General features: G+C 37.0%; 1 protein-coding gene across 1 annotated transcript in view; it reads left to right on the top strand.

The window, feature by feature from the left end:
* Positions 1–12,808, top strand: part of LOC113545107 (AT-rich interactive domain-containing protein 1B) — a 198,100-nt gene that overhangs the window by 177,081 nt on the left and 8,211 nt on the right. The window contains exons 11-14 of the mRNA XM_026944261.3: positions 1,639–1,779; positions 5,349–5,558; positions 5,677–5,881; positions 12,157–12,292. Coding sequence (XP_026800062.3) covers positions 1,639–1,779; positions 5,349–5,558; positions 5,677–5,881; positions 12,157–12,292 — 692 coding nt within the window. The remainder of the gene's footprint in view (positions 1–1,638; positions 1,780–5,348; positions 5,559–5,676; positions 5,882–12,156; positions 12,293–12,808) is intronic.

Genomic DNA, 12,808 nt, shown 5'->3' with positions numbered 1-12,808 from the left:
TCATGACTGCAGTGTGGACACCTGGAAGTAGTGTGCTTCAAATAACTCACCTTAAAGCACATTTAACATCACTTAAAGTTCAAAAAATGAAATCTCTCAGAAAGAGAGTCATTTCATTTCATTCATTCATTCATTCATTCATTCATTTTTGTGCTTTTTTGTGCTTTTCACACTGTCCACAACAGCATTTACACATTGTCGAGCTTCATTTCAGTGCTTTCTCACTATGAGTGACAAAATATATTGCTGAATATATATACACACACACACACACACACACATATATATAAATATATATATATATATATATATATGAGAGGAGTTATTTGAGAGGAATTTGTATGTATATATACATATATATGTGTCTATAGACCATCAGATTATTATAAACATGTGAACCATTGTATGCTGTTGTAAATAAAGTTTATTAGCGTGAGGAAATCAGTAAAGCCTCCGTCAGTCAAGTTTATAAGAAGTGTTTATTAAAGCTGCATCTGTTATAACACTCCAATGAGCTTTAAACTTCTTTACAGTGCTCCATCACCTCACATTTAAACACAGCATGATGATTGAAAACTAAGACATGAGAGAGACAACACAGTCTGTGATATACAACCTGCTGCCATTTGACTGAGGGTTTTATAAAATCTGAGCATTTGAGCTGTGAAAATGATCGAAATGCACATCTCAGTGTTTGATCAGCAAGTAAATGAGATGTAGTGTCTTTCTGTGATGCAGATGGCGTATGAACACAGGGGCATGACAACAGGAAAAAAGTGCTGGAGTTTCTTTATAAAAGACTGCTCATGAGGCATATGTATTTTCAACAGAGGGGATGGGGTGGGTTATTTGAGAGGAAGTGAAAGGCCTGTCAGTGTTTTCATTACAGTGCTCTAAAAATTACAAAGTACTCATTTAAAAAAACCAATAATATGTGTTTGTAAGAGTTATTATATTGCATACAGCTTGTGCTTTTTCATGTTTTGGCTAAAGGAAAAAATACATATTTTAAGAGAAAGCACTTGGGCTCAATCTCTTTCCCTCACACTCTCTCTCTTACACACACACACACACACACACACACACAAAGCATTACTCTGCATGAGCTCCGAATCCTCATAGCACTTTGCCTCTGATCAGCTTTTGTTTATTTTCCCTTCATTTATTACAAGAATCTTTCCTGATAGTAGTGCTTAGTGGTGAATTATTTAGGCTGCCAAAAGAGCCTGAAAGAGCCCTGGAGTGAAGGGAAGAGCTGAAAGAGCATGTCCGGGCCGTGCTTTAAGAAATGTGGAACAGGGAATTGGGGAAAATAGGAGTGTGAGCCTTTGCTGACATTTGCAGTCTGTCACAGGAACACGCAGCTACGCTGTCCTGGAGCTGTCAGCGCCTTCAGCTTTCTACTGTCTTACTACATTTCTACATCATCCACTTTTTCTTCTTCTTTTTCCATTTTCCACTTCCATTATTATCTGCTCTTACTCACATAGTTGCACATGGTGTCTGTGTTTCTGTCTGTAGCTCCTGGCCTGTCCATTCTGTGCAAGGTGGAATTAAATTGGTGGTGTTCTTGTGTTTTGTATCTTTCCCTCTCTCTCTTTCTCTCTCTCTCTCTCTCTCTCTCTCTCACACTATCAGGATGGCTCCAGCTCTCAGTGCGGCTCGGAACCCCCCACACCCTCAGCCCTTACCCCCAGCCCCGCTAGTCTGTCCTCCTACCACGGGGATGACAGTGACAGCATCAGCAGTCCTGCATGGCCCAAAACTCCCTCCAGTCCAGTAAGTATCACTCACTCAGTCCCACTAATGTGAAGCTGCAGTTTAATGCCGAGTGCACACGTCGTCATTTTAGTCCTGATTTTCCTGTTGTTAACAAATGTTTGCCCTGAGGGTCTGAGTCAAACTGGAGCAAGCTAGAGTGTTTTATTTATTTTTATTTATTTATTTTTAAATCATTTTTATGTTAGACCAGGTACTTCTGTAATAGTAGGGGTAGTGTATACTGGTCAGTTACTCCACTCTGAACAGATCCTGTGAATAGACAATAAAACAGGAAGTGCATAAATAAAAGTATACCATGTTCTGGTTTTAGCTGGCAGATGTGCATCAATTCCTCACACGGGGTCACTCTCTAGTGCTAGAGAAGAATCCACCCACTGACACAGATACAAAAATATACTTCCATATCAAATCAAATTTAATTTGTATTAGTAATCTGCTAAGTTAAGTACGGGAACTAGAAATCTAGTTAAATTGGCAGCATATATTTATGCATTGGATGGCAAAGCTAAAGTATTAATTAGGATGTCGAGTGAGATTATTGGACAGTACAGGCTTACACACTTTCACCAGCCAGCTGAGAGCACTTACTGACGGTAAGTTGTGTTTAACAGAAAACAAGGCTGTCACCTAGTTCCCCCCAACCACCCCACTGCCATGATTTTTAAAACTGATATACAAAAAAAGCACACTTTACTATCATATGGTGAAAAGGTTTATGTATCAGGCAGTCAGGGTGTTAGTATGGGTATGGCGGGGTCTTGAGGTTTGGAAAGAATAGAAACTGCAATTTATGTAACTAAATTAGGTAACTAACATCAGAAGATCACAATGTTGATGATAGTGATCATGGAGTGTTCATATCTATCTGGGGAGATTTAAAAAAAGAGAGAGAGAGAAACAGACCCAAAACACTGGTAAGAAATTAATTCTAATTAACTAGAGTTAGTCACGTTGTCTGCTTTCTTGCTTTCTTGGTAGAAAATGTTAGTGACTAGCTAGCTGACTAGTATCTAGAGTAAGAAGTGTTAGGCTAACGCATGTTAAGTGATAGTTTGTCACTACTAGCTGCAACAGTGGAAGTCTGTTGACTTTAATGATAATCACCTCTTAGGTGGTCAAAACATCAGTCATCTAGAGCTCTCTACAGTACTATAAAAAGTCAGATGATCACAACCAATGAAGAAGTGACTTTCTTAAGTTCAAACCTTTCACTGTGCTAAGTAGCTTAATGATCTAATGGACATTTTCTGGGTTCTATAATGAAATGTATTGGGCTTCTGAATAATTTGTCATTTAGGGCCTCTAAATGTTCAGAAACGGCCAACAGCCTTAGTCATGAAGAAAACAGAAGTCTACAGCTTTTTGTCACAAAGAAAATGGATGTGAACAGCTGTTTATTGTTCTTAACTTCTATGCCATGTGCATCATCCAAATCCAAATGGTCAGTGGATTAGATTACGGTAATGTTTTCTTACATTATTATTGCAGTGAGTAATTAATTCCAATTTGTAATGTTGCTCCTCTAAAACGTAAGCTGTGGCCAAAGTAAATTTCTGTCTGACTACAATTCTAATGTACGATTTTTTTTTTTTACCATTTTCTTCTTACGTAAACAAATCCAGTAACTATTATTTAAACACAGCTGCATTAAATGAACCATCAACTTTTCCTGCTTTGCTGTGTGATCTTGATTACTTTTCATTAAAACATAATAACGGAACACGTCCAGTATATCAATCACACTACTGATTACATTAACTCATTGCAGCTTTATTTTCCGTTAGTTTAAACGATCTTTAATTAAATACAACATTCATACTAAGTTGAAGGACAAGCGCTTTGTCTAGCTATGCTGCTGTGCATGCTGTCTCCTGAGTGACTGAGTCCCTTTGGCTATGCCATCCGACAGCTAAATATACACTTTGAATAAAATAATAATGAGTTTCCAGTTTGCATTCAGTTTAGTTATGAGTAAGCAAAATATGCAAAGCGGTAAATAAATGTGGAAAGTTAATTTTGTTCAGAATGTCTGCTGTAAGTTCTAAGCGAGCAAAGCATACAAAACCTGTTTTTTAAACACTAGTAAGTGGCTGTGAGTGAAATAAAAGCGCTGTTTTGGATTGAAATAGCTTTACCTGGAGAAATGGGGTAATTTAATTAATCTCTGGAATTTTAGTCCCCTTATTTCTAGCGCAGGAGTAGACTACACACATGTTACGAGCATGTAAATTATTAATGATCAAGTGCAGCTTGCACAAGCTTTATTCAACAGGCGTTTATAGTAAAGGTCAACGCAATCAGTTTGTATTAAAGATATGAGGTGTTTGTAGTACACATGGACCATTTGGTGTAATGACCTTACATACATTGTGAAGATTCTCCCATCTCTGTGATTTATACACAGATCACTTATCCCATGTATCGATCATAATCATGTCCTTTTTGCTTTAACAGTACTTAACAGGGATATGCCTGTAAATCTTATCCCATCTGAATAGCACTTTACGACGTGTTGCGATATAAGAACATAAGAACGAATATGTCCCACCATATGCATTATTTTCTAATATCATGACTAGGGATTAGAAAGTTTTGTAGAAAATGAAAACGAAAATGAAATGTTTTATCGAGCGTAATTGAAAACGCGAACAAAATCACTCTAAATTGTTCCAGAGTGAAAATGTTATTTAAAAAAGTGCTTAACTGCTTAATAACATTATTTTTCCATTCCAGCAAATGTAAACATTTTCTCAATAGGCCTAAACTTTTGTCCAGAATTGGTAATGTTCTGAAAGCCTGGCTATAGGAAGATATGATGTTAGATAGCTGGTGAAGCCGGGTTTTTGAAGATGGGGCATTGACAGGAAAATCAGTACAGAAAGTATTTTCTTATGCTGCTGCAAGCAACAAATCACACTGTAAAGCAGAAGGACACTCTGAAAATGGTATAAATAAATAAATACACATTTCTTGTTAAATGCAATGTTTGGTTTTATTTCTATCCTAGGTTTCCTATAAGAAGAGTGGGTTATCATATGTGAAGAATTTAATTAAGTGTTATTTTATTTTTGTTTTAATCGTCTAAAGAGCAGGAATGTGAAAATCATTTCATTTCTGGTCAGAACAAACCAAAATGAAAAATAGATCATTTTAATCCCTGATCATGCCACTTTGTTTAACACCTTCTCTTACCCAGTATATTTCCCTGTATATCCAAGTCTTTATGCAAACATTGGTTAAATGCTGAAAAGCTAGCTTGTATAAAAGGTCAGATTCTTGTATTGTTATACAGTATGTAGATTTGGGGAATCAGTTAGACAAATGTCTTCACATCACTTAAATATTTCTAACTCAGGCCTACTGTAACGACTGACTGTAACGTCCTTCAGAAAATGATCGTCCTCTGATTTGATGGGATCATAGATTTCTTACATGTCACAGTCCATTTCTTGCTACAATACATTTTAATCACAGATAGTCATAACATATGGATATCTTTTACTTATAATGTTCTTTGAATAGTTCTATAATGAGATGAGTTCTCTTTCTCTGCCCCACACTTTCAGAAGTCAGGCTCTGGCACCACAACGAATGACAAGGTTTCTCGGCTGTACGAAATGGGAAGTGAGCCAGAGAGAAAGAGCTGGGTGGATCGCTATCTGTCCTTCATGGAGGACAGAGGGACACCAGTTCCTCATCTCCCTGTCGTGGGCAAAAAACAGCTGGATCTGTGCAAGTTCTACATGGCTGTAAAGGAGCTAGGTGGCTTGGCCATGGTAAAATCTTATAAAAAAAATCTAAAAACACATAATCTTCATCCTTTTACTGATGTGTCCCGGGCTGGGATTTGATCCTCTAACGTTAAAGTTTGTCTTGGTATCATCTTTGTGGCAGGTGAATAAGAATAAGAAATGGCGCGAGCTCTCCTCCACGCTCGGTTTAGGCACGTCCAGTAACTCTGCTAGCTCTCTGAAGAAACACTACATCCAGTATCTGTTTGCCTATGAGTGTAAGTTGGAGAGAGGAGAGGAGCCTCCGCCTGACTCCTGCCCTAATGCTGACGGCAAGAAACAAGGCAAGACCGAGCCGCCGTCTCCTGGTGAGTGGCAACGGGGTTGAAAAAGCCATAAGGTTAACATGACGTGACATGAGGATTTGTTTTTGTTGTTTTGGTTACCGCTCTGAACAAATTCTTGACAGTGCAGGATTACAACTAGTAAAACTATAGCGCAACCTTGTTTTCTGGAGCTGGGAACTTGTTTTATTTTAGCTTTTGTAGCCACAAATGAGGTTTGACTCGAAGGAGTTTTTATGCCTACACTGAATTAAATGGCAAATAGTTCTATCCAAAAAACTACTAGTAAAGCTGAGTTATTGCTGGATGATATAAAACAGTGATGTACAGTATGTTTCACAGTCGGACTAACTTTTATTATTCACACGAGAGGAATTTACTCACTCACAACTTTACTCACAGACGCTCCATGTAAACATGTTTTTGAAAAGGTGCGATGGTTGATATGTTGAGACATTTATTTAGTATTTTGGAAGGAGCCTCCAGTGTCAGTGCCTTGTAACAATCAGAGGTAAAGCTGTTCCATGAAGTTTTCTGACACAGGAAAGTCTTCAAGATGGAGGACTTTGTGCATTCTGGTTTCTCAAGCTGCATTTTTTGGCTTTTTTTCTTTCGCTTGAAGTTAATAAGAGACCCTGGTGAGGGAATGACTGTTTTACAGGTTTAAAAAAAATGTTCCTATGGTGAGGTTGTCTGTAAGAGGCATTTATTTGGCATTTTTTTGAAGGAGTCTCCAGTCTCAGCGGTTTGTAACAGTCAGAGGTGAAGCTATTACTCGAGTCTTCAGAACAGAGGGCTTTGCAGTTTTCTCATTAACATGGCCATCTTTTTGTCTTATTATATTAAGAGAGATTTAAAAAAAAAATGAAAAATGGCTGACTGTTTATAGCTGCTGTAATGTAAGTGATAATTAAATGTAACACTAAACTGATAAAAAGAACGATGTGTTGCTCTTTTAAATTAATAATCTTTGGCAAATGATTGTGGTGGAAGAGGAATAAAAAACTTTGAGACATGCTTTTATTAGAAAACACTCAACTTTGAGGTGGTAACAGTAACTCCGCTTCACATCAGCCTCATCACACCACTCAGTTGTTGATCATTTTCCTATAACAGAACACCCCACTGTGTTTTATTCTTTATATATTCAATTAAAAACCATTCATATGAATGAAACACTTCAAAATGCATGGCAAACAAGCATAGCAACAGATCTACTTAGGCAAATACTGTACACACGTACACGTTCCACAGCGGTGAGGTGTGTGTGCTTCTGCCTAAATGTTGAACACTTTTCATGAAGAAGTGTGTAGTTGTTGGGGATTTGCACCTATATTGCAGTTTCAAGCCTTTGCTGAATTTAAATCTTACATCACTTACACTAGAGTAACAGTGGAAAAAATACCTGTGGAAAAACTGAGTTCAGTGTTAAATTAATTAGAAATGTACATATTTTTAGCAAGGACAAGGAGGGAAAGTGAAACATTTAGTACAAATATATACAGGATGTTAAAGCTACTAAAATCAGCTCCTTGTCTGAGTAATTATAGAGTCATAAAAGTACTCAGGATACATGTAATATCTCAGAAAGGAGTATTATGACGTTTATTGCCATATCAGCCGGCTCTGGTGCCACGGCAAAGTGTGCTGACTCGGCAGTTTTCTTATATCTATTATTGAATATTGAATGCTAGGATCAGCTCCCGGGCTTTCTGTTTGGATCACTGAACAGGGAAATGGGATGTGCAGTAGCTTTATCTGAGCAATCGAATTCATAGCTGGGGTAAAAAACACACTCTTTGGTCTTTGGTCAGCCCACCGTTTCATGCCTCATGCCTGCGAATGAACAGCTGACAGGCGATGATGTCACTGTTATGGTTGCCTAGCAGCCGTGCGAGAGTAGGGGAGGGGTGATGGGATTCCCCCAAGCAAGATTAATGGGGATTGCATTCTGGGATATAAACAAACATGACCTCCAGTCAACCTCAATTCAGCAGCCAAGCAATAAGGCAGCATTTTTCTCATTCTCAGCCTCCTCTGAGTCATCATCATTATCTTCATCTTCATCATCAGTCTCATCATCATCATGTCTTGCTCTTTGTCTGTATCTCACGCACGCGCTCCCTCTGCAGTGGTAATCTAAAGTGGACTGGAGTTCACTTGGGGTCAGAGTTCCCAAGTGAGTCAGACAGAAAATGACAGAGGAATTTCTGGGATATTAACCTTGCATAACCCTTCAGTTGTTTACTTTTAGAGAAATCCACGTGTGTCCATGGGCAAGCGAGCAGAGAGCTAGCGAGTTAGAGAGTAAAGACTTCTTCCTTTCTATTCCGGGCGACAAATCAGAGCGCTGCAGATTCTTTCTTTTTTCTGCTTTGGTGTCTCAGGACACTGAAAAAAAGACCCTGATGTTGAATGAAGTGTTGAATTAAGTCTTACAGCGCTGCATTAACAACTCCATTGTTACTCTGTGTCCAGCTGAGGCTCATACAAGCAGCCACATGGTGATTGTTTAACCATTCGGAAACATTTTATTTTTGCTATGACTTAAAAGTTTAACAGGCAAAAACTGCTTTATCTATTACTGTTTTTGTACGTTTCTGCTAGCATTGTGTATGTCATCAGGATTGCATTTGATTACAGGAGTGCAATATGTAAGGTATAAAAAAACAGACCATGCTGTTATAAGAAAATAATCCACACCGGAATGGTGGGATATGGCCCAACGTGAATCATTAACACCACCTGGTTGTCCTTTTATACCGCAGTGACTTGCCAAAGATTACAATATTTAATTTATTAATGAACAACACATCACCCTTTTTAACTGTTAATAGCTACATTTAATGTAATGGAACATCCATGAAACAGGTTCCTTACATTATAACACTTATAAACAGTCGTTTCAAACTAGCACACTTTTTTTCTCTCACTTGAAGTTAGTAAGGGAAAAAGCTTGTCATTTTACTGCAAACCCAGAAAGTCCTCTGTCCTGAAGACAAAGTACTGACACTAGAGACTCCTTCCATAAATGGTACATAACCGTCTCTTAACAGAAACCTTCACTATATGGACTGACTTATAAAAACAAATAAAAACAATTAAAGCAATAATGTGTTAGAATGAGGGCGTTAATGTAAATCTATCATTTACATTACAGCCAGACGTACTGTCAGATAAAATGAATCAACACATTCTGATTCGACAGTTCAACACAATGGGGCACGCTGTTATAGGATAATAATCACTGACAGCGTGGTGCTATGAAGCAGAGATATAATTTCTACCATCAGCACATCTGGAAGCCTTTTATTCCTCTTATGCCACAGCAATTTGCCAACATTTTATTATTATTATTATTATTATTATTATTAACTAAAGAACAACACATCATACTTTTTATTAGTTTATAATTACATTTAATGTTGTGGAACATCCATGAAACAAGTTAGTTCCTGTTACCAGTAATGTTATCGCAGCTATAAACAATTATTCCATCACCAGCCTCTGTTTTTTCTCTCTCTTGAAGTTAATGATGCAAAAAGTTCAGCTTGTCATGTTACTGAGAAACCACAAGAAACAACAAGAACTTCACTATATCAAGGATTATACATGCTTTGCAATCTGTTAGTGTCCGTCATAATGTACATGTCTGTGTGAAAGCTGTTACTATAGAAATGATAACCTTTTAGATCAAGCACATTTATATAAAACTTGCAGCTGGGACTAGTGTCAGAGCTGCTGTTACAGGAAAATAATCAACATCTGACCAATCAGAACTAAGAATTTAACAATACTGTGGTATTTAATGTAACAATTCAAACAATATACAATTAATAGTCACAATACAACTAACATTATTAAAGAAAGGAATAGGTTGGTAAATAATAATAATAATAATTTTACCATGTGTGGTCACAAATGCAGAGCTGAATGTAACTCTAGTGCAAAATTAAAGAAGCAAACAGAAGACAGCAAACAACTTAAACTACAACTCAACTACATTTGTAAGTGGAACATGGTATTTTGCATTTCCTACTGAGTACAAAATATGTCAATATTTCAATTTACAAAATACCAAATTATAGGGAACAGAATTATAACATCATGGATAGAGATGTTCGACATAGATATTTTTCCATTTGAATTTTATTCTTCTAATTCTTCTTAACTGGCCTTTAACTAGAAGAGGTTTCTGCTAAAATGTTGCTCCAATTAATTATCATATTATGTGTTTTACATTATATGGTTAACTACACATATTGTCTTCTAATATAAATCAGATGAAATCTATAAATGTAGTGTAGTGTTATGTATCATAACACATGCTTTCCATTGCTTTTAATGCATTTGCAACATATATTGAAAATATATTTATATATTGAAAGTGCACATTTTTTTTAATCCCTTCAGCATTCCCTTCCACCAAGGGGCCCTAGCTAGTCAGCTCCACAATCTTCATCACTGCAGCATCCCTGAGCATAAATGCGCTCTATTTCTAACTAGATATAAGAGCCGAGACATTAGCTTTTTCAGTCTATTTTTACATTGTAAAGTGTAGAACCTGTCACTCATATGAATAAATCCTGGATCTTCACCGAGAGGACTTAGTCTCGTAGGAAATGTGCTTCGGCACTTGGATGTGGCGTTACATTTTTACACACCTGTCTAGCACAGAAGCCACTTTTTTCTCTCCCTGCTGACTGTGTGTCCTCCGAAGCAACTCCTCGCTGAGTTTACCACGGCAAAATTGGAGAAGTGAAAAAAAGAAAAAAAAAAAAAGAAAGAAATCTTCAAGTGGCTGACAAAAACAGTCCAAGTTACACACACTCTGGCAAGCTATTCCCACAATGAAAGCTCTCTTGCTCTTTTTTATTCATGCTTGTTTTTTTTTTCTACATAAAACACTTCATACTCTTTCGCTTTGCTTGAGTGTAGAACGTGTAGGACAAATCAGTCACTCTGCCATATTACCCTATTTACCCTCTTTTAATGCATGTGAAAGTATTCCAATATAGATAGTCCACGCATCATTGTTTTATACGGTGTATATATAGAAAAAAAGCCCAGTTTCTATACTAGCCTACATTTACTTGCGCTTGATTTAGCTTGTAAATGATTGTAAATGTATTTTACATTTTATTGTGTAATGTCTCATTGTTTGCTTTGTTTCTGTCTCTTATGTTTTGCTTTTGGCCTTTTGCTGTAACTTGGCACCATAGTATAAAAAAAAAAAAAAAAAAAATTATTTATATTATAATATAAATATTCTATTTCTTATATTATATTATATTTTATTATATTATATTATATTATATTATATTATATTATATTATATTATATTATATTATATTATATTATATTATATTATCCATATTATTGACTACCATAGGTGGATAATGTTTTGCTGTTTCCATTCCTTTGTTGTCTTTTGATATTGATGTTATTATTAGTAGTAGTACGTGCTAAAGAAATGAATAAGGAATAAAGGTGAATATATAAGGAATAAAACACGTCGGGCCATGCTGTTATATGGAAATTATCAACGATAGGGTGGTGTAATGTGGCCCAATGCAAAACAGAGTTACTCTCATCTTCTTCTTCTTCTTCGTTTGGCTGCTCCCGTTAGGGGTCCGCATATTTGATTTGGCACGGTTTTTACGCTGGATGCCCTTCCTGACGCAACCCTCCTCAATTTTATCTGGGCTTGGGACCGGCACTGGGAGTGCACTGTTGTGTGCAACCCCAGTGGCCGGGGTAGGTTCCCTGGCTGGGAATCGAAGCTGGGCTGCGGTGGTGAGAGCACCGTGGCCTAACCACTAATCCTCCAGGGACCACAAAACAGAGTTCCCAATAAATACCCACTTTTTTAGTAAATGAAGTTAAGAATCCTTAAGTTATGAAGAAGTTAAGAAGTGTTTTACTCCTCTTATTACACAGCAAATTGCCAATGATTACAATTTTTATTTTTTTAAAGAACGGCACAGCGAACTTTTTATTTCTTAATAGTTACATTTAATGTTGTGGAACGTCCGGGAAACAAGTTAGTTCCTGTTACCACTTACATTATAGCAGCTATAAACAGTCATTCCCTCACTATTCTTTCTTTTTTCTCTCTTGAAATTAATGTCATGTTATCAAAAAAAAAACATAAAGCAGCTGTCAGTGCTGCTGATTAATCATAATCAAGAATTGAAAAGTGCAAAAAAAAAACAAAATATCTTAACCATGTATTTCTCCTCCTTTTCTTTCCCCTCTGCATGTTATTTTCTCTGTTCCTGCTGTCTCTCCCATCTCAGCCACCTCAGGCTCTCTACAGGGCCCTCAAACCCCTCAGTCGACGGGCAGCAGCTCCATGCCTGAGATGCCCGGTGAGCTAAAACCGCCCACGCCAGCCACCACGCCGCAGGGGCACATCAGTATCCCAGGCAACAGGTGAAAAACACCACCTTGTATAGAACACCTCCACCTTCTTTCATCCCTCATTTTTGCACCTCCTTCACCTCTGTTTACTCTAGAATGTACTTATATATAGTGAGATCTTGCTAGCTTATACACGTTTCTGAATTCAGGTTTTTATTTGTGTTTTCATCTGGTTCAGTTCCGCTTATTTAATCTATTTGTTTGCACTTGAGTGAACATCTATTACCATAGATTTATTTTTCCTAAGATCACAGTTGCCTAACAAATGCATGTTACTGATGAATAAAAACTAGCATTTGTATTATACATGACTGTAAAGGCAAACGCAACCACATGCAACATCCATGATGAACGTCGCAGCCTATTCTATATTTATATTTATAAAATCTGTGCTGTATTTGTAAGAGATTTCCTTTTTCATATTTACGTTGAGTGTGTATCTGTCCCTTCATCTGTATAAATGCATGTGTACTCATTTAAATTTGGATTCATATTTGAATTTGCATAATGCCTCTGTGTGCCTTTGTT

The sequence above is a fragment of the Pangasianodon hypophthalmus genome, chromosome 10 (assembly GCF_027358585.1).
Source record: "Pangasianodon hypophthalmus isolate fPanHyp1 chromosome 10, fPanHyp1.pri, whole genome shotgun sequence".
Classification (NCBI taxonomy): domain Eukaryota; kingdom Metazoa; phylum Chordata; class Actinopteri; order Siluriformes; family Pangasiidae; genus Pangasianodon; species Pangasianodon hypophthalmus.
The sequence above is the reverse complement of the archived record's forward strand: the minus strand, read 5'-3'. Positions and strand labels throughout refer to the sequence as shown.